The sequence below is a fragment of the Ochotona princeps genome, chromosome 26, assembly GCF_030435755.1.
Source record: "Ochotona princeps isolate mOchPri1 chromosome 26, mOchPri1.hap1, whole genome shotgun sequence".
Lineage (NCBI taxonomy): Eukaryota > Metazoa > Chordata > Mammalia > Lagomorpha > Ochotonidae > Ochotona > Ochotona princeps.
The window spans coordinates 5,463,468-5,485,417 of record NC_080857.1 but is presented as its reverse complement, the minus strand read 5'-3'; the positions used below and the strand labels follow the sequence as shown (position 1 = coordinate 5,485,417).

The following is a 21,950-nucleotide window of genomic DNA, read 5'->3' as shown; positions in this document are numbered from 1 at the left end:
GCCGGGCAGTTCTCTTGGCCTTGGCTGGGTCGAACATCAATTGACTATTACCTGGGACAACAGGTGCCTGTGGGCCATGCTCTACTCATCCTCCCGGGCCGGGCCACACAGGCCTGTGTCTGTAGCCATGGTAGAGACACACGTTTTGCATGTTGCAACTATTTGTTGCCAGTACACCTGCCCTGTGCTGGGTGCTCTGCTGTCTGCTTTTTCTAGATTAGCTCACTTAGCACTCTCAGGGACCCCGTGAGGTTGTATGTTTGCTTCTTACAGCCTGTATAGCAGGCAACCATGTGCTGCATAGCTTAAAATAATGCATATCTATTACCTTATGGTTCTGGAGATTAGAAGCGCAAGAATAAGGCTAAAGTCAAGGTGTTGTCAGGGCAGGTTCCTTCTGGAAAAATCTAAGGGAGAATTAATTTCTTGCCTCTTTTTAGAGGTCATTTGCATCCTTTGGTTTGTACCCGCTTTGTAGTGGCAGGGATAAAGGACGGACGGGCAGATGGATGATGGATGACTGGGCAATGGTCAGATAGGAGGGTAAGTGGATGAATGGATACAGGCTGACGGATGGGTGGACACCCAGAAAGTATTTTGTCCCCTTTAGGTTCTTTTCTCCAGTGCTGAGACAAGGGCACAGCCTACCGCCCTCTCTCCCACCCCATTTCTGGAGCTCAAAGCTCTGTCTGGTTCTCCACTTCCAGTTGAATCCAGGCGCTTCCGGCTCAGCTTCGTGGGTGAGAGCCTGTTCTCTCTCCAAACCTGGCCCTGAACCAGTCTGCTCCAGTTGCGGGGAAACAGGGATGTCGTTTAAACACTAGCTATGGCAGTCATGGAACTACACAGGAGATCAGTGCTGGTGCGGTGGCAGGCATGGAATGTTTAACAGCTTCCTAATGTGGAGCAGATGGCAAAGACACTTCTCTCCATCTCTCTCACCTCTACCGACAGCCAGGCAGCCCTTTAGGACAATTTATGAGCTGGATGGCTGCCCAGGGACGCCAGTCTCAGGCCTGGTCCGATAAGGCCTGCTGGCTGCTGCATTGAGGAGGATCAAGTTACAATCCTGGGGAGCACTGGAAATACCACAGTGCGTTGAGATGCAATATTAGGGTCAAGTTCTCACAGGCTTTGTGCATTCATCATGCTTCCTCACCGAGTGTTGATTATGTCATGGAATTTCCACCCGCAAAACCCCCAAGGCTCGAAACATCACCAAGGAATAAACTGAGATTTGGGTAAAGGCTCCCCTGCCTGCATCTTCAGCTGCAGTGAGGAAGGAGGAGAGCCAACGGGGACACCAGAATGAGGTGAACCCTGCATGGGCATGTGGGTGCAAACCAATACCAGGTTCGTGACAGAGGGACAGGGGTCCCGGAAGGTGCCAAGAGTCGTTTCCTGTGCACCCGGCTTGCAATCTGCACCCCACACAGAACTGCTGAATTTGTGAGCTAAAAGAAGTTGTGGGCATTGTTTATGCCAAGGCTTGCCAGGTGGTAGCTTTTATCAATATCCACTCTGGAACACACAAAAACACATGCACATTCATACACACATTCACATATACACAATCCACATCCATGAACACCCACATACACACACATGCACACACCCATATATATGCAAACTGCCACATACATACAGACACATCCACACATACACAAATACAAGAATGCACACATGTACCCACACATATACACATGTCCTTGGGCATGCATGTACACATACATATACACACATACACAGTTTATACATTTTAAGCATGCAAATCAATGATCCTTTGAAAGAAGTTTTCACATTAGAATCTGAACCCTCCAATGAATGAGGGATTGTCAGCCTCAGTAACCCAAAGCTTACAGACCCCACGGCCACGACTGGGCAGTGCTCCCAACCTTCCTTTGTGGTGTTTTCTGGGCTTGGTCTAGTCTACCGACTTGTGTTTCCTGCCTGGCTCTGGAAGCACAAGAGTTTACAGACGCAGACGAACAGCAAGTTCTTCTCTTGCAAAGATGAAGACACCAAGACTGAATGAAGACCAAAAACCACCCCACAATCCCTGACTATGGAAGCAATTGCCAAGACATTACACAACCTCAGCATCTTTCTTAACACAGTGCCCTTGGCAGCTATCTGGGGAACCTGTTGAAGTTTCCCTAATTCTGCTCTATCAACTAACCCTTGCTCATTGTCCTCCAGCCAATAGTCTTTGGGTTGCAGATAGAAGAGACACAGGTTGCATGGCCATGCTTGGTCTCATGAGAAATCACAGGACAGAAGAAGGGGTTGGAGAACTGCCAGACCTCTTTCTGGCTGTGACCTTGAGTTGTCTTCTCCCTCCTCAGTGGATCAGGCATGATGAGACCTCAGCCATCTGTTGTAAGAATTGAATTAGAGAGCAGTGCTGTGGCACTGTGGGTAAGCTATTGTTCACAGAGCTGGCATTCCACATGCATGCCTGTTTGAGTCCCAACTATTCCCCTTCCAATCCAGCACCCTGCTAATGGCCAGGGAAAGTGCAAGAAGGTGGCCCAAGTTGTTGGACCCCTGAACCCACATGGTGACATGGAAGAAACTCCTGGCTCCTGGTTTTGGAATAGCCCATCTGCACCTGTTGTGACCACTTGGGGAGTGAACCAGATGATGGAAGATCTTCTCTTCTCTTCTCTTCTCTTCTCTTCTCTTCTCTTCTCTTCTCTTCCCTTCCCTTCCCTTCCCTTCCCTTCCCTTCCCTTCCCTTCCCTTCCCTTCCCCTCCCCTCCCCTCCCCTCCCCTCCCCTCCCCTTCCCTCCCCTCCCCTCCCCTCTCCTCTCCTCTCCTCTCTTCTCTTTCACTGCTCCTAGGCTGTAGGATGCCCACCCACAACAAGGAGCATTCTTTTTCCTCTCTGCCACCAAATCACCTCCTTCCAATGGAAAGAGGCCTCCATGATTTGCATGTGCTCAAGGACAGGAAACACACACTCACCACATCTCAGGGCAATTCAGAGCAATTTCCCGCAACATGAAGGGCAGTGCAGCCCTCCCTGCTGACCTGGGCAGCGGTGGTCCCCACCAGTGGCCTCGTTGGCACTGGGAGCAGGGACTGGGATGCATGCCAGGGAACAATTTGCAGAAGGAAATTCCAGGCTGGGCAGCCCTGAGCAGGTCATGGGCTGCTCCCCTTGGAAGTGTCAGGCTGGGCAGGGGCCACTGCAGGAGGCTGATGGCCCCATGACAGGAGAGGCCTGTGGGACAGTGCTGCCCAGGGGGTTCTCCAGCAGCATGATGAACCTCTCCAATTCAGCATGTCACAGCTGGATTTGGAAGCCATGGATGAAAGCAGAGGTTGAGTAATTATTTCCATGGGCCTCCTGGTTGTGAAGAATATTCACAGACACTTAAAAAAAAAAAAACACGGAGAATCACCCAGCCAGGGAATATGAGAGAGGTTGGTGAACGTGTATGTCTTTTATGTCACTTTCCCAGGGGTCTGAGTGACCAAGAAGGTTCAGTTTTCTTCCTGACCTGGAGTTTCAGCACTCGGCATTTCCAGCTCCAAACTGGATGCCTCCAGGTGCACCGTGGCTGGCTCACGCATATGGCCAGGACACACCTCTCCATCAGATAGGCTAAAACCACAGCTAATTCCAGCAAGACCTACAGGGCCGGGATTGCATCTGTCTGTACTCTTGGAGCCTTGGGCGTCATCACAAGGGGAGAAGTCCCTTGCCCAGGACCCCATGATGCACAGGGTGCCCTTGCCAGTGCCTGGCACTACCCGCAGTCCTCAATAGAAAAAGGCATAGCACAGCAGGTTAAGTTAATGCTTGCAATGCCAATATCCCATATCAGCACTGTTCTGAATCCCGGCTGCTCCACATCCAATCCAGCTCCCTGCTAACATGCCCGGGAAAGCAGCAGATGAGCCCGGGATGGACCTCCTGGCCCTGGCCTGCCCTGGCCCAGCCCTGGCTGCTGGGATTTTCCAGGGAATGAACTGGGGGATGGAAGCTCCTTCTGTCTACTTGCAGCTGCCATTGCCACCCTATATTTCAAATGAATGTGTCTGGAATGCTGGGTGGAATCCCTTCCCAGAGCAGCTACCCAGATCTGGCTCCCACTGGGCAGGAAATCGATTCTGGCACCAGCAGTTTGCTGCAGCGGACCCAGGGACTACACCAGCTCCCCTGACTCCGAGGAAGGCCAGCCTGAGGGATGCTGCTTCACAGGATGGTCCTGGGACCTTGGGTGCTCTAGCTGGAGCTGAGTGTTGCTATCAGCCCAAGTTCTACCTCTGCCTCAAAGTGGCACTGATCCTGCCTGGAAGTCGTCAGCCAGGAGCCCATGACATCTTCCTCCCTGTAACCTTTTCAAATGGAGCCTTTTGCTCTAGAGAAAGAACTTACAAGCTACATGCTGCTTCATAGTCCAAAATAGAGATTACTTTTTTTTATTTCCAAACATAAAGCATATACATTATTTTAAAAAACAAACAAACATAAAACAAGAATAGTCAACCCATCTCCAAGAACGTGGCCTGAACACATGGCAAGGGATGAGCACGCGGCGTGCCCATAGATCCAGCGCCGAGTGGCAGCCAGGTGTCCTCACACGCACACAACTCCCGCTGGGTTTGGTATAAACCACGAGGACACACACAAGGTCCAAGACAGTCATTTGGCTTTGACACCACTTGCCTTCCCAGGAAGTTTAGCTTCTTGCAGACACCTATTTTACCATCACAAATAATACGACGAAAATGGATGTGGTCCCTCTTGCATACAACACAGTGCGGTTTACACAAGGAAGTCAGCCGGCGTTTACCAACAAATACCACCCACACAGCCTCTACACACAGTCACACACACCCCACCCCATCTCCTGGCTCGCACTGCATGGTTCGCTCTCTTCCAGCCACATAAACAAATGGGTAGTGTCAGACTGGGGATACTGGGACTCAGGTACAGAAGATGCAGCCAGCATGGGACACAGCAAGTGTAGGAGGTCGCTGGATGCCTTCAGGCTGGCGCTGGGGCTCAAGCGCCCCTGGTTCTGAGTTCTCCCATAGGAGAGAAGACAGGAAACCCACAGTCCAGGTTGTGATAAACAGGCTGGGATTATGGGTTTGAATTGGAGGGCAGGGCTCTCATTCTTACATTCCCATATACATACACATATGCACACACACACACGAGTGCACCTGCACTACCACACACACCACATGCCTGCTGGCCACATCTTCCTCCCCAGCCATACTTCAGGAACATGCAGAGCCTGAGCCACGGCAGGAGCCATCTCACAATGCAGATGCCATGCTCCAAGTGTCCCTGCATTTCTGGGCAGAGCCAGGCAAACGGTCAGCACCTGCTCTTGTCCCTGGCACTCTGTCCTGGCTTTGCCGGCTCTTGGCAGCAGAGGCGTGGGCTTGGGCATAAAGTGAGCAGCTCTCACCCCCCACTTTGGAAAGTCTACTTGCTGAGCACCTGCCAGGGACCAGGGCCTGTGGCCTGTAAAGCAAAGCAGATGAGGTCAAGGAAAAGGTCCCCAGAAGGATGGGAAGGATGTCGGACCACCCAGCTATGCTTTATGCAGATGCCAACCTCTGCTGTGCTCTGGCTTCAGCCGCACACAAGATTGCAGCTCCATTGCGTACACATCTAGGAGTCAGAGTCATGGCATGGGCCCTCAATGTGTTTCCCTCCCATCACAAACGCTCATCTCCCCAGTGGTGCCAGGCAGAGATCAGCCTGCTAGCTCAGCTTGCTGGGCCCAGGAGTCACCATTTCCAGGAAGGAAATCTAGGCAGATCTAGCAAAACTGCATGATGAGCAGTAGGATCCCTCTCAAGCCCTTGCCTCCAAGTCTGGACCCTAGGGCTGCATGAACTTGGTTTCAAATTCCACTTCCTCGCAGCCAGGTGCCTCGAGTGAGCACCTAACACTAGGCAAGCCTATGGGGTAAGGTGGGCTTGCAACGGGCTCACCCAGGGACCACTCAGTGAGAACCACACAAATGCATCTGTTCCTGGCTCACCCAGTCAGTATGCCATGCCCAGGAGGCTCCAGACCTTGCACCCCCATGTGCCCTCTCTCTTCTACATCAACCCCTGCCAACCCGTGCACCTGTCTGCACTCAGGGCAGAGTAAGGAAGGGCGGGGAGTGTGGCTCAGGACACAGGGAGCTGACGGTGTCCATCTGAGCCACCTGTGCATTGACAAGTCTTTCTCACTCCCCCTCCCACACATGCCTTAGTGCTACAAGACCCCTCCCAGTCTGGACACACAGGAGCCACACACACACACAGGCAGGCTGCCCAGCGACACGACAGACTGGACAGCCACACCACAACACCATCATCGTCTACACTTGGCGTCAGGAAAGGTTATACATGGAAAGTGCTAGTAATTGGGCTCCTGGGCCATGCTATAGCTGCATTTATAGGAAGGTTATGAAAATAGAGATTTTCTCATAAAAAAACAGATATGCAAATGAGTGGACTCTGACACTGGGATCAGAGACTACAGCAAGTGCACAGACCTTCCCGTCCACACCGTCCACACCGTCCACACCCTGCATCTTCTGCCTTCCCTCCAGCCATCCACATGACACAGCTGCATCCACGTGGAACGGCTTTTCTTTCTGAAGCTGCTCATGTTGGGGGCAGCGGGTTTGCCATGGTGAGCCTCTCGCTGGGTGGCCAGAGGGAAGCACCCAGCCCTCTCCTGAGCCTCTGTGACATGGGAGAGCAGAAACAGGCTCTGAACCTCAGCAAGCTTGGAGATGCGGGCCCGAGGCTGGGGTCCACTCAGGCCTTCGTTCGCCGGCCACGTGGCTGCTTGCAGGACAGCATCTGCAGCTTGCTTCCCAAACTTGCTGGGGCAGAGTGTGCTCGCTTAGTGGGTTTCTGTGCCCCGTGGAGATGGCCCCAGCCTTTCAGGGTTCCTGGGGAGCCTGAGCCGGGAGGGCAGGGACCCGGCCACCTCTGGGGCTGTGGGAAGCTATGCAGAGTGTACCTCGGGCAGCTGGCAGATCTTGATAATAAAATCTGTCTCCTTGCCATCCCCTCCCCAAACAAAACACAGGCATTCCAGGCTGACTACCCACTGGAGGGCTGCTACCCGCCCCAGGTTACCCACCCCGGTCCTGCTGCTGGAAGCCACCGAGCCCTGGGGCTGGCGCTCCTGCACCTGACATCACCAGCTGACCTGTCCAGTGCTTCCTGCCCATGTCCCCTCGCCCCCTGTCCTCATCACGCCTCACATCTAGGAGCTGTCACCAGGCCTGCCTCTGGCTGTCGCCATTTCTACTGCAATCCACAGCCTGGAATTGAGAAGTAGACGGGCGTACGCATTCTCACTGTGCATAAAGCAGCATCATGAGGCAGGCCACGAGAGCCCAGGCTGCACTCCTGTGCTGGCACCCAGAGGCCTGTCCATGCGCTTCTGGAAAAGAGGCTGCCATGAGAGAGGATCGGTCATCATCATTCCAGGCTCCGGTGCTGCCTGCAAATGAAGGCACAGATGCTACAAAGGCTCCTTGCTGGGAATCCCCCCAGCTACTAACAGACGTCCCAGGACATCAGACGGAGCATCTGCAGGGAGCCGCACGGGATTGCTCAGTCACACGCATGGTTAGTACACACAGATGCAGACCACGCTGCATCCGAGGTAAGCTGGTGCTGGGAACACTGACACGGTATGTGTGCTTAGGCGGTGCTGCAGCTGTCCAGGCTGGGACCAGGTTCCCCGCCGATGTGCCCGTAGGTGGGTCTGGGACTGCTCGGAGGCCTGTGTGGCTGGCCGGCTAGGTGGGCGGGGGGCCATGGTGGCGCAGCATGAGTGTGAAGGAGCGAGCGAGGTTGTTGGCCAGCGTGCAGCTGCGGGCCTCGTCCCCGACGGGCAGCAGGAACAGCAGCAACAGCAGCAGCAGCAGCAGCAGCTGCAGTGGGAGCGCTGTGCAGCATGCCTTCCGGAAGAGTTGGCCAAGGCCTCGCCGCCGCCGAGTCTGCAGGACAAACCCAGGACGTGTGAGTGGGCTCAAGGATGCCGAGAGGGAGCGGGGGCTGGGGACGCCAGAAGTGTCCTCCATTTCCTCGACTTGAGAGGGTGCATGGGAGTTTTGCCTGGAACAGAGATCTTGGCAGGCAGCAACGAGGGTTGATGATAATGAGGTGGTGGTAGTTCGACAGGGATGACAATGGTGAGGATGGTGTGCTGGGGAAGGGGGCTGTTGAAGGTGGAGGTAGTGAGACAGTGGTGGCGACAGGGATGGTGCTGGTGGAGGTGTTGGTGCTGATGGTGGTCACGCTGGAGTAGGCAGTGGTGATGGTGATGATGGTGGTAATGAAGGTGCAGATGATGGCAGATGTAGAGAGGGGGATGGTGTTGATGGGGATGGTGGTAGTGGAGGTGTGACGGTGAACATGATGATGGTGGTGGCAGTGGTGATGAAGGTGACGGTGCTGGTGGTGATGATGTTAACGATGGTGTTGGTGGGGCCTGTTCCTCTGCCACTAATGACAGGGACATGGGAGAAGGCAAAGCTTTGGAGTCCTGGGGTCTGACCCTGGCCCTACCACTTTCTGGTTGTGAGGGGCACTTACCCTCTCCAAGTCTGAGTCCCTTCATCTGCTGGGGTATGGGGGGAGAAGGGAACCTGCTGTCAGGGCTACAAGGACCCTGGAGGAAGTGTGCACAACGCTCATTGCGTACAGTGGATGCTAAATGAAGACACAGCCCCCTGTGCAGCAGGTGCTGGTTGAAGGTGCAGTTCCTTTCCCCTCCAGCTGCTGGCTGCAGGGACAGAAAGGCAGGCAGCCGGGACGACCCCCCCTCCCTGGCTTCCCCGCCACCCAGGACAGACACCACCATCCACGGTGGCCGGTGAGGCCAGGAAGCCTTGCCCTCCTTCAGCACCATCTGCTGGCAGCTTTCAAGAACGCCTTCACAGTCCCTTGCCGTCCCTTAGCCTGGAATACTAGATTCTCCCCTCCTGCTCATTCTACCCAGCTCCTGGATTGCTTCCTGCAGGGGCCTTCCTTGCCTGCCACGGCGCATTCTCAGAGCAGCCCGTGTCTGCTTGCGGGGCACTGGCTGGGCTCTGGCTCTGGGAGAGCCCTCTTCACGGGGAATATGATAACATCCTTCTTGAGGCCAGAGTATAGGGCCAGGCCTGTAACCAATCAAGGGGAAACTCCAGGCTCCCCCAGGTAGGGAACATTCTACCAACCAGCTGGTCACCCTCGAAAAGACCAAGGTCAAGGAAGGTTAAGGAAAATCTTGGCACAACTCCTGTTAGAGGAGACAGAAGAGAGATGTGTCATCTGAGGCAGTGTGTGCTTCTGGGGTGGGCGGGGCACCAGTGAAGACAATCCACACCAAGTACTGTACAGGCGGGTGCATGCACACAGTGGGATGCCACTCAGTGGGGAAAAGAAATGAACTGTCCCCATGAAAGGCACAATGGAAATTTAAACGTGCTCAGCAGGGTGAAAGGCAACCTGGAGAGGCCACACAGTGTGAAGGCATTGTGAGAAGGCGAGAGACTACAAGGAGAGGAACAAGACCTGTGATGGTCAGAGATGCAGAGGAGCTGCTGATGGTGGTGCGACAATGAACAGGTGCAGCCCAGGGCTCCGCACTGCAGGAACTACTCCACACGAGGAACTGTGGTCCTGGCATCCCATTCGGGCACCAGTTTAAATCCCAGCTGCTGCACTTCTGATCCAGTTCCCTGCTAACGCACCTAGGAGCAGCAGAGTGGCTCAAGGCCTTGGGCTTCTGTAGCCATGTGAGAGACCGAGAGGAAGCCTCAGGCTCCCAGCTCTGGATCGGCCCAGCTCTGGTGTTGTGGCCATTTGGAGAGTGAACCAGCAGATGGAAGATCTTTCTCTGTCCCTCACCTTTTTCTACAGTTCTTTCAAGAAAAGTAAAGAAGTCTTTTTAAAAATCATAGTTCTTGGGAAAGAGTTGTCACCAGTGCTTCCTGAGCAAGCATAGGGATTGTCACCGACTGAAGATGTGCGTCTTCAGGCGCACTGCCATTTTACACACCATGAAGAAAGCAAGCAGGGTGGGGTGGCTGTTGCTGGGACAGGGTTACCCTGTTGCTTCTGACACTGACAACCTGTCTAGAGGCTGGAGTTCAAGTCCGGGCTGTTCCACTTCTGATCCAGCTCCCTGCTAATGTACATGGGAGGGCAGCAGAGGACAGCCGGGTGCTTGGGCCCCGACACCCGTGTGAGGATTGGGGCGGAGTTCTGGGCTTGTGGCATTGTCTGACTATTATGGCCGCGTGGGGAGTGAGCCAGTTATGGAAGCGCTCTCCTATTCCGTCTCTCCTTCTCCTGGTGCCACTCTGTACTTCAGACACATACAATGACTCAGGAAGAGAAGGGAAGGGAAGGAGAGGGGACAGAAAGGCTGCAGCCAGGGAGACTTTGAAGTGTCTGCCGGGGAGATCAACCCAGGCTGTGTCTTTCATGGCAGCAAACAGGGGAGGCAAGCCCACGTGGTCTTATCTCTGCCCTGGGTGGAGGCAGGGAAATCCAAGCTCTTCGTCTGAACCACATTCGAACCACAGGCCTGAGGGCTGTGGGCCACGGGGATGGCAGGCTGGGTTTCTATAACCAGTGTGGTCTTCAGGAAAGCCAACCAGAACACAGCCCGTGGCAGGGACTTCCATTGAAACAAATCTAGGTGGGTGGAGTCCTGGGTGGTGGAGTGGAGCAAACCAAATCCTTGGTGGAAGAGTGAGGCTGCAATGAGACATCTGGTCCCTAGCAATGCAAAACAAAAGAAAAAAGAAAAAAGAAAAAGACAAACCCTGTGTGTGTGTGTGTGTGTGTGTGTACGCGAACTCACAACACCTGCTCCCAGCTTCCTCCACATCTGACTGTGTGGCACAGAGCTACTGTGGCTCACTTCATAGAAAACGGCATGGGACAAGAAATTGATCTGGGGCCAAAGTTTCTGAAATCTACACACAGGAGGGGTCTTCAAAAAGCGCATGAGAATTTCCTATTGTGAAACGCTGCATGCACTTGAAGATGTTTTTCCACCCCTTTCCCACAAGGCCTTGTGTCTGTTTTTTAAATTAAATAGTTGTTCACTGGAAAGGCAGAGCATCAGGAAAGCAGAGGCAAAAGGAGAGCTCTTGCATCCTTGGGTTTACCTCCCAACGGGTCACAACAGCGGGGGCTGGGCCAGGCCGAAGCCAGGAGCCTGGAACTCCATCTGGGTCTCCCCCACGGGTGGCTGGGCCCCAAGTACTCGGGCTATTCTTGGAGCCTCCCCAGGCGCATTAGCAGGGACCTGGATTAGAAACAGAGCAGCTAGGACTTGATCTGGCCCTCCAATATAGGATGCCGGCATTTTGTGTAGAGGCTTAACTTGCTGCACCACAACGCTGGCTAACCCTATCTTTTAATTCCATTTTCCACAAATTTTGAAGTCCCCTTGTATGTGCTCCCAATGCAAGGGAAGTGTCTACTCCCAGCCCGAGCAAATTGCACCCAATCAGAAGTATCTGCCAAGCGGTTCCTTCACTAATTAAAAGTCTGTAGGGCAGGGCTGTGGCATTCCTATGGACGGGGCAGGGAGTGATGTGACTCAGTCCCATGTGTGCTGGAAGCAAGGTTTCACGCATCTGAGTGCTGCAGGCACACTCCTCTGGAAAGCTGAGCTGCCCTGGAGTGTACAGGCACCTGCCGGCAATCTAAACCAACTGAGTCTGTTTGCACAAGCAGGCTGCAGCCACTTCCCAGGAGCAGAAATGATGTGTGGGAAAGCAACTGCCCGTGAAGAACCAGCTGGGGGCACAGGGTAGCAGGGGGACAAGTTTCTGTTTTTTTCCTTTGGAGGAAAAAAATAATGGAAGGGGTGCTTCTAGGCTGGCAGGAGAGCTCTGCCCATCAGGCCAGCAGACACATGTGCACATGGGCATCCAGGCACATGCGCACAACCCAACAGCCAAACACTGACAGGCGGGCCAAAGGTCAGGGAGGATTCTGCATGGAGCAGCTGTGTTCTCTGTCCCTTTAAAGATGCACATACTGTTTTGAAAGACATAATGAAAGAGAGATAGATTTTTCCATCTGCTGGTTCACTCCCCAAATGAGTACAGTAGCTAGAGCCAAAGCCAAGAGCCTGGAACATGCCATGGGTGTCGCATGGGGTGGCAGGGGACCAAGGACCTAGGCTACCTTCTGCTACTTTTCACAGGAGCATTAGCAGAGAACAAAAGTGGAACAGCCAGGGCTTGAACCAGTGATCTGGTGTGGGAGGCCAGCGTGACACATGGCCACTCCATCTCCTGGGCCACAGGGGTCAGTCCTGAAGCAGTGGTTTTCAAAGTGTGTGCCCCAGTCAACAAACGTCTTGTCAGAAATGCAGATTCCTGGGTAATGTCAGACCTAAAGAACCAGAATGTCTGGCATGGGCACCAGGGACCTGTGCTTGCACTTGCCCTGTGGGTAAGCTCACGCTGTCCCCAGGGCTCCTTAGCCAAATAGGCTGAGACCCATTAGCTTAAAAGCAGGGCAGCATCAAATTCAAATCTTTACACATCCAGGTGCTTCCAGCATGGCCCAAACAGACAGATGTTACTGCCACATAAGCCCTCCTGCTTTCAAGTCCCAGGAAATTGCGCCACCGCCTCCCGACATCTGGGAGCCCTGGAGAAGAGACTTCGGACCTAAAGACCCCTAATCTCTGTCTCTCTTTGGCGTTCAAGAATGTGGTGACCGGGCCTGGCGCCGTGGCCTAGCGGCTAAAGTCCTCACCTTGAACGCACTGGGATCCCATATGGGTGCTGGTTCTAATCCCGGCAGCTCCACTTCCCATCCAGCTCCCTGCTTGTGGCCTGGGAAAGCAGTTGAGGACGGCCCAGAGCACTGGGACCCTGCACCCGCGTGCGAGACCCGGAAGAGATTCCTGGTTCCCGGCATCGGATCAGCGCGCACCGGCCCGTTGCGGCTCACTTGGAGAGTGAAACATCAGATGGAAGATCTTCCTCTCTGTCTCTCCTCCTCTCTGTATATATCAGGCTTTCCAATAATAATAAGATCTTTAAAAAAAAAAAAAAAAGAATGTGGTGACCCTCATTCTTAGTCCCCACCATCTCCCTGTGTCTGCTGGCCTGCTACAAACCCACAGCAGTGGCTCTGAACACGGCTTAGCAAGCAGTGGCGGGACCTCTGGCTACACCCACTGAGCCGCTCAATCCCCCATCAGTCACCAGCATAGCTACTTGGCCTGGGCTTGGCATAAGTGTGAGTCCTCACCTCCTCTTTCCTGCCTCTCCAGAGTGCCCAGATTCAGGCTGACCATGGCAGGATCCCTCCTCCATCACATGCCACCTGCCACATGCCCCAGTCAGCCTCTCCGAGCCCCCCCTCAACTCCACCGCCAGGGGGGCTGCTCAGCACAGAGCTGATTTCCCACCACTGCTGCTAAGACATCATGGAACTTTCCAGAGGCCTAGGAGTCCTGCCCCAGCACCAGAGGCTCACCAACCCTTGCCCTTTCACTCCCGCCGTGCAGGGCAGATGGCGGACCCCGTACCTTTTGGCATCCAGGCAGCTCCCCCGGAGAACTCAGCGTCTGCTATTTTAGGGAAGAGGAGGAAGAGGGGGGAAAACCTCAGTTAAGTGAGTGAGACTAGAGTCCCAGCAGGGCCTGTAATGGAACTTGTGCTTGGCCCGGGGCAGGGGGTGGGGGTGGGGGCATTTCCTGAGAGGCCCCGGTCTTCTGGACAGCCTGAGCCAGCAGGTGATTCAGTTTAATGAGCTTTTTAACACACTTCAGGCCCAGCTGGGATTTTGTCTGGGCAGGTCTGGTCCAGGCCGGCTGGGGGCTTGGCCAGAGCCTGGATAGGGCTGGGCTGACACCTAGTGGCCGACACAGGCTGGGACAGGGCCGGGGGAGCCGGGAGCGTCAGAGCTTGGTGGTCCCAGGTCTTCAACGGGCCCCCTGAAGGCCCAAGCTTCCTCTTTGGTGCACAGCGAATAACAGCAGTGAATCCTTTACAGACACTGCACTGACAAGCTAATTATCATGATGCTAGCCATTGCTATTGTCTTTATCATCATTATCACTTTTGTGTAGGAGCCGCCAGGCCCCCTAACTGCAGGTGTTTGCTCAAAGCCACAGGGCACGGTGGGGGGGGGGGGGTTGGAAGGGGGAGGGAGGCAGCAGGGCTACATCCCAAGCTCCTAATGGCCATGGACCCAGAGCCCCCATGGAAGGATGTGTCTACGCCAGCTTTGCCACAGACTGCCATGCAAGCTCTTTGGCATGGAGATCAGCAACGTCAGCGGTGCATGGCTGTAGGAACAGCACACGGAACTCTCAGGGTGGTGGGCAGCCTGATCCTGCTCACTTGCCCCAGGCCGGGGACCCAGGTACCTACCAGCAGGTGGCTGGAGTCCCTGAGCTTGGACTTGTATAGCATCCATCGGTAGCGCACATCCTCCAATTCCTCCGAGGTCTCCCGTGCAGGTGCAAGATGAAGAAGGGACTCGAAGAGATGCTGACCTTCCGGCACGTGTGCCTCCAGCTCCTGCAGGTGGGGTTGGGGGGTAGGGAGAAGGCAGCGTCAGTCCAGGCGGCCTCATCCAACTGTGGTGTGTAGGCCAGTCCCATCATACCTGACAGGTGCATGGGGAGGAGGCAGCTGGAATCTAGAAAGTAACTCTCTCATCTGTGCAGGTGCACACCAAAGCCCGGTGGTGCTCTCTGCAAAGTGTTACAGTGTGGCTTCCCCTGCACAAAAGGGGCTGTCGGGGTCATCGGACTGCTGCTGCAAGGTCCCCTAGGCCATCACACTGGCCAGGCAGGATGAGAACCAAAGGGGTCAGCCCTGTGGGCAGCCGCCCTTCTGGAACTGCTGTGCTGCTGGCAGCCCCACAGTCTGGGAAGACACAGTGGAGTTGGTCCTGCCGAGGACAAGGGGACAAAGTATCCCCCCTTGGGCTGGAGTTCCCACAGGCGGCACCTCAGGGAGAAGGTGAGGCAGAAGTCAATCCAGACCTTGGGGGATCCCACAGCCCAGCTTGAGTCATCTCGGCTGCCCGAGGGTCTCCAAGGCTTGAGCTTGGGTTGAACGGTCCCACAGGAGAGCACCCCCGCCTCCCTAGTGGTCACAAAAAGATGCCTCTGATTCGCACGTGACTTTTTCATTCCCTAGAATGCAGCAACAAGCCACACACAGAGGACAACAAGAAGCAGCAGAACCAACACTCCTGGAATGCGTTGAGAGGTCAGGATTACTGTACATCCTCGGCCCACAGGCATGTCGGCTGTGCTCACAGAGCTGAGACAGGTTTAGAAGTGTCAGTGAGGCTCTGGAAGCTACGAACCATGACACAGCATGATGCTTGGATCCAAACAAACTCTGGAACTAATAAACAAGGAACGCTATGACCTCAACAGACAGGTGGAACAGCAAATGAGACACACGAGTACACTGGGAGACAGATTGAAAAAGTCACCAGAGGCCACTTGGAGGAGGCAAAAGGATAGAAAATACACAGGAGAAGTGAGGGTGCAGCGAAGCACACAGCAGGGAGACATCACATAGGGAGGGGAGAGAGCCAGCCGAGAAGACACAATGTTGCAAGAGGTACATTAGAGAATTTTCCAGGAAGACCTTAACTGCAAATCCATGAGTTCAAATGAACCCCAAACAGAGTTTTGAAACTCCAGTCTCTAATACACCATAGCAAAACTACAAAGAAAAATAAGGACAGGGACCAGAACAGTGGCTCAACAGGTTAATCCTCTGCCTACAGCATCAGCATCCCTTGTGGGCACCGGTTCCAGTACTGGCTGCTCCAGTTCTGATCCAGTTCCATGCTTATGGTCTGGGAGGGCAGCGGAGGATGACCCTAGTCCTTGGGCACCTGCACCCACGTGGGAAACCTGGAGGAAGCTCCAGGCTGCTGGCTTCGGATCCAGCTCAGCTCCACTTGTGACCACGTTGGAGAGTGAACCAGTAGATGGAAGATCTCTCTCTCTCTCTCTCTCTCTCTCTCTCTCTCTCTCTCTCTGTCTTTGTATATCTGTCTTTGCAATACAAGTAAATACATCTTCAAAAAAATATGGACAAAAAGAGGGCAGGCTAGTCTGAGTGAGAAAGGCCTCGTGTGATAACAGTGAGAGGGGAAGGAGTGGGGTCGTAGTTAGGACTCCGCAGGTTCGTTCTGGCTGCAGTCATGACCTGGATGGGAGGAGAGCAACTGGGAGGCTGTTTCCACAACCCCAGATCTGGACCTCCCTCTGCTCTGAGCATCCTGGGCTGGCCCCTAGGAGGATATGGGATGAGTGGTCCATGTCATCCTCACCTCCCCAGCTCGCCAGTTGTCAGCACCACAGCCACCAAGCTGACCTACGATGGATGGTGGATGAATGAGGAAGCTCAGAAAACACCAGAAGAACTGCCTAGCAGAGCTCTGGCCAAGTCTCCAGGCCTCAGAACTGTATGTTAAAACCCTTTGAGCTACAAACTCAGCTATGGTTTGTTACAATGTAGTAGTTAACTGATACTGCAGTAAAATGACCAGTGGTGGGAAATAAAAAAGCAAGTTGAATTCATGAATGGATGCTAGCAAAGTCCTTCTAAACTATTTGAGCTGGAGTGGGCATGAGCTGCAATGATTAAGCTGCTGTTCGACACGCCCACCACCTATGTCAGAGCGCCTGTTTCAAGTCCAGGCTCCCCCTGTGACCCAGCTTCCTGCAGGTACAGGCTCAAGAACTTGACTCCCTACCACCCATGTAGGGATTCCAGACTGATTTCTGGGCTCCTGTCTTCAACCTGGCCCAGTGCTTCCTGACTGCTGTGGGAGTGAACCAGCAGAAAAAAGATCCCAACCTCACTAGCTCTGCTTCCCAAATCCACTTAAAAGGGTTTTAAAAGATTCTAACCACAAAGTAGAAAAGCCAGCGTTGATACCCAGGTGAGGACAGACGGTGCACGAGCTGTGTGTGTGTGTGTGTGTGTGTGTGTGTGCGCGCTCAGCTGCGGAGAGAGCACCCGAGAGCCAACACACCCTCAGGTGCGAAGCCTGGCAGCTGGGCGCACACCTGTCTGCAAGGACCAACCTGCAGCTCCAGGGCCGCCAGGTCCTCAGCGGTGCTGGCTCTTGCTGCGACGATCTGAACCAGCTTGGTGTTTTCCAACTGCAGCCACTGTTTGAAGTCCCTCAGGAGCCGGGATGGCTCCTCCCGGCTGCCCCCTTCCTCCATGAGCAGGTGTGCCTGCAGGAGTGCCCAAGCATCAGAGGCAAAAAACCCACTGGCCACATGTCCTGGGGGTTTCCAGAGGGTTTTGACCCAGACAGGATGCCTGGAAGGTGGGCCAAGGAGGGAGAGTTGAGGAACCAGGCTCCATACAGTGTGGCATGTACGGTCAGGTGCCAACGTCTTCCTTGCTCTCAGCCCCTGGCCCCTCTCAGGAAGCCGCCGCCAGCCCTCAGCACAGTGGCTCTGTATTCGCTGCTTCTATCCGGCTTGTCCGCCTTCAGGACTCTGACCACAGTGATGTGTCTACTACACAGTCCTGTCTGGGGGCACCTTACCCTACCCGAATGTAGCCCGAGAGCCTCAGGGTGGGCACCTGCGCCTGAGCCTGCACCCACGTTGTAGCCCCGGAACCATCATCGTCTTCCTCAGGGCCTCCGCACATGCACACACTCTACCTGGGATATTCCCCTTGGCCTTCAGGATGCATTTCTCCCAGGTGGGCTGAATTTTTTCCCTCCCTTCTCAGCTGCTGGTCTGGGGCCAGCCTGATGCCCTCCCTCCTGCCAGATGCCCATGCCCTGGCTAGGGCTGCCAACCATATTCCCAACAGCCTGGGCTTCCCGAGTTCTCCCTACATGGGCACAAGTGCTCCTGGCTCACGGCAGGAGAAGGCTTGCAGGTGGTCAGATCCGGAGGGCTGAGCAGGTGGTCCCAGGCAGGGAGGGCTCACACTGGTCACCCCCCCACACTCCCCACCATCACGGGGGCCTGGGCTCTTGTGCCAAACTCACCCCCCGGCGATGCCTGGGAAGAGGATCCGCAGGGTCGATGAGGAACCCAGGCTTGGGGATGTTGTTGGTGAAAACCATTCCCTTCCCTGAATCCATATCCGTCCTCTGCAGCTGTTGGTCCCTGATGAAGCTGGGGAGACAACCGGGTCAGGATCCATGGGGCACGGAGGTTGGAAGGAGACTTCTGGCTGCCACTACCACCCCCAGGTCAGCACCTGCCCGTCGAGGCATCCTCCTGCCCAGTCTGTGACTTCACACCTACGTTCCTCAGTCAAGAAGGTGCACACACCCATTGCTGCAGATGTGGACACTGAGGCACAAGCCATTACAGGCTATAGACTGACTGCCCCACCAAGGGTACTCCCTGGTTCTCCTCTTCCTGTCCCCAGCTGGGCCCAAACACTCGGGGCAACAGACCAACCCCTGGCTCCGATCCTATAAGCACCAGGAGCTCATCCCAGCTGGGGAGGGACAAGGTCTAGGGGGCATGGAATGAGGTGGTTCTCACCTCAGTACGCGCTCCTTCAGCAGCTGCAGGGCCTGCCAGGATTCCGTCAGCTCCCTCAGCTGCTCCTGGATTCCCCTGGCCCCCTCCTGAGAAGATTTCTCTAGCACCAAGCGGCCATGTGCTTCGGTCAGCAGCAGCTGGGCCTCCTTCTCCGGGAAGTCTTCCAGCAGCCTCTGAGGGACATGCGGACAGATGCACAGGTGCGTCGAGGCTGCGGGCAGGGCTGTCTCTGCTGCCCACTGTAGGAGACTGTTCTGGTGGGATGCAGGGGCGGGGCCTCCAGCTGCCAGAGCTGGCACGAAGTTCACTCCCAAGAGCTTATGTGCAGGAAGCATGGCCCCCGCTGTGGCAATGCCCAGAGGCAGGGCCAAGCAGGACACCCTTGGGCCGCTGGGAGTGCTGCCCTCAGAAGGGATTAATAGGGCCCCAGATTCGCTCTTGTGAGACTGGATTGTTCTCCAGGGCTCCCCACAGGCCAGTGTGCTCCCAGCCACCTGCAGCCTCCACAGGGCTGGAGCTGCTGCTATCCCTGGAGCTCCAGATTTCGGGCTAACCCCTCAGCTCTCTGCTTCACACAGGTCATCTGCCTTGGGGTTTTGTGTGGAACCACACTGGCCCAGAGCTCTCACCTCTACCTCGGCCTCTTGGGATGCGCCGTCTCCCTGGCGCGCCTCCAGCTTCTCCGTGAGCATAGCGATCCACTGCCGCAGCTCCAGCAGCTCGTGGCTGAAGGTGAAGTGCTCCCGCACACTCTGCCGACGGTCATCCACGAGGTCCTGTGGTGGCCCAGGGTACCCTGAGCACCGGCAGAGGCAGAGACCCCCCCCAAGGCCTGCCTGGACCCCAGTGGTCCCCACCCAGCAGGACCCTGCAAGGTGCCTGCCCTGCAAAGACAGCTCTAGTTTGCAAAGCCCGCAAGCCTTTCCCATGGAAACCCCCAAGTCTGGGGCAGGGCGGGGAGACGGTTTGCCCCACTGCTGCAGTGCATGCAAAAATCAGCACACACTCTCCAGGAACCCCCTGGGCAGCGTCGATTCACACTGGACACGGCACACCTTGCCACCCAGCCACTGCACTGAGTGTAGCCCCAGCGGAAGTGCATCCCGTCATCACGAAGAGTCAAAACTTGCTGCTTACTCTAAAAGTGAGCATGGGACCTATGTGGGAGACCACTCCCTTGCTTGCCTCTTCCTCTCAGCCCCCCACAAGCCAGCAGACCCCCAGGGCCCGCCGTCCCTGCTCCTGCTGAGTTCCAGCTTAGCTCCTCCCAACCCCTCTGCACTGGGGCTAGGACACCCGGCCCGCTAGGGGCTGGGGATGTGGATAGGATGTACTGCATCTGTCCTCCACAAGCCATGCCTGGGCGCCTGAGGCATGATCGGCGGCTCCAGGACACTGACACAGCCAGCCCCTGCCAGCTCCCGGCCACCGACTTCAGAGCAAACCAATGACTTCCCAGTGCCCGAGAGCCTCCTTTGCACTTGGCTGTCGCAGATAAAAATGACACGAGTCTCAAGGGGACAGCGTTTACATTGTCTCCCCAAACCCCTGTGGGAGGTTAGTCCCCAAAGTCCAACATTAGTGATACCAAGAGGGTGGAGCCGGATCCAGTGATGGTGTCTGGAGGCGGGGCCTTGGGAAATGATTCACTTGGCCCCAGGATGGAATCCTCGTGGGTTTAGAGACCAGGAAAAGGGGCCACACCCAAGGGACAGCTGTGCATGCTCCCTGGGCCTCCTCGGGACTCTGCCATCACCCACAGGGGGCTGCCCAGGCTCGGGCCGTGAGCCTCATGCCCTCTGTGGCAAAACTGACCTCTTTGTGAACAATAATGTTTAGCTCCCCTGGCGGTATTTGCTTGCAGGAACACTGGGCTGACTGAAGCCAGCACTCCTTGGGCTTGCTGCACATCAGCACTCCGTTGGAGTCAGAGGGGGCCAGCTGGACCTCATTCTGCAGGTGGGTCCTCCAGCTTTGATCCCAGGACTCAAAGGAGCATTGATGTGCAGACACCCAAGAGGCCACAAGGGGGCACTGCAGAGGATGCTCTTCTGCAGAACTGCTGGGAGCCAGGACATACAAAGCCGGCCTTTGCTGGCCTCAGGGACCCCACTGTCTTTGCTACAAAACAGAATTGCATACACACCCAATTGCTTGCTAACTGATGGTTGACCAACACAAGCAGCACCTCCCATCCAGAAGCACTCGCTGGGCCTGCCGCCCTGGCTGGCCTACAGAAGGTACTCAGCTACTTGTCACATGAATGAAGGCAGAGGCAGGAAACCAAGGGACAAAGCAGGAGAGCAGGGACAGGACCCAGGTGAGCAGGACACAGGGGCCTGTCCCTGCTGCAGCCCAGGCCTCCCTCGCCCCTTACCTCCAGAGCCCGCTGCAGGGCCTGGCAGTCAGAGGAGAGCTGGCCCCATCTATGCTGGTGGCTGGAATTCTCCTGTACCAGTGACTTCACAGACTCCACCTGCGCCCCCAGCTGCAGTCCTTCCTCCTGCAGCCCCTGTGGTGAGGACAGGACACGGGGTGGGGCAGGGTGTGCTGTCCTTTCTGCAACCCCCTCCATGCTGGAGGCCGAGCGGCTAGACAGCTCTAGGTTGGAGCTGGAGGGTTGGAGGGGTGCGGGAGAGGCAGCCACTCCACATGGCCAGATGGGCACGCTCCCAGAGCTGGCAAGATCTAAAGAATCAGACCAAAATGCTCTGCGGCACCGAGACCGCAGCCCTACAGCCAGACAGAAGGCCATCGCATCACACACAGGTCGACAGCCCATGCAGCTCCTCATTCAGCGACAGTCACCGGTGAGCCATCTCCCAGCTGCATGCGTTTGAAAGCCTTCTTCATCTCCACATCAACTTATTTAATTGAAGGCTTCTGCATTCATTAGGAAGACTTAGCAACAGGATAAATTTTTTAAGAGAAATTTAAAAAATGAAAACAGGATGCAAATACCAGATTCTTGGACTGAAGAGTCAGCACTTTGGGGGGCCTACATGTGGTACTGCAGGTTAAGCCATTGACTGTGATGCTGGCATCCCCAGTGGGCAGTGGTTCAAGTCCCAGCTGCTCCACTTTCAATCCGACTCCCAGTTAATATGCCTGGGGAATCAGTGAAAGATGCCCAAGGTTCTTGGAATCCTGCCACCCACATGGGAGATTCCCAGCTCTGCTTCAGCCTGGCCCAGCCCTGGCCTTACAGCCATTTGGGGCGTGAACCAGCACATGGCAGATATTTCTTTCTTTCTTTCCTTCTTTCTTTCTTTCTTTCTTTCTTTCTTTCTTTCTTTCTTTCTTTCTTCTCTCTCTCTCTCTCTCTCTCTCTCTCTCTCTCTCTCTCTCTCTCTCTCTCTCTCGCTCTCTCTGAGCTCTGCCTTTCAAATAAATAATCTTTTTTGATTTTAACTTGTCATTGGGAGGT

At 55.2% G+C, this 21,950-nt stretch overlaps 1 protein-coding gene across 1 annotated transcript in view; it reads right to left on the bottom strand.

The window, feature by feature from the left end:
* Nucleotides 1-7,153: 7,153 nt before the first annotated feature.
* Nucleotides 7,154-21,950, bottom strand: part of SYNE3 (spectrin repeat containing nuclear envelope family member 3) — a 57,206-nt gene continuing 42,409 nt past the window's right edge. The window contains exons 11-18 of the mRNA XM_058655232.1: nucleotides 20,901-21,035; nucleotides 19,153-19,299; nucleotides 18,524-18,696; nucleotides 18,016-18,145; nucleotides 17,084-17,239; nucleotides 14,391-14,540; nucleotides 13,544-13,582; nucleotides 7,154-7,985 (exon numbers count right to left, since the gene is read on the bottom strand). Coding sequence (XP_058511215.1) covers nucleotides 7,785-7,985; nucleotides 13,544-13,582; nucleotides 14,391-14,540; nucleotides 17,084-17,239; nucleotides 18,016-18,145; nucleotides 18,524-18,696; nucleotides 19,153-19,299; nucleotides 20,901-21,035 — 1,131 coding nt within the window. The 3' untranslated portion in view covers nucleotides 7,154-7,784. The remainder of the gene's footprint in view (nucleotides 7,986-13,543; nucleotides 13,583-14,390; nucleotides 14,541-17,083; nucleotides 17,240-18,015; nucleotides 18,146-18,523; nucleotides 18,697-19,152; nucleotides 19,300-20,900; nucleotides 21,036-21,950) is intronic.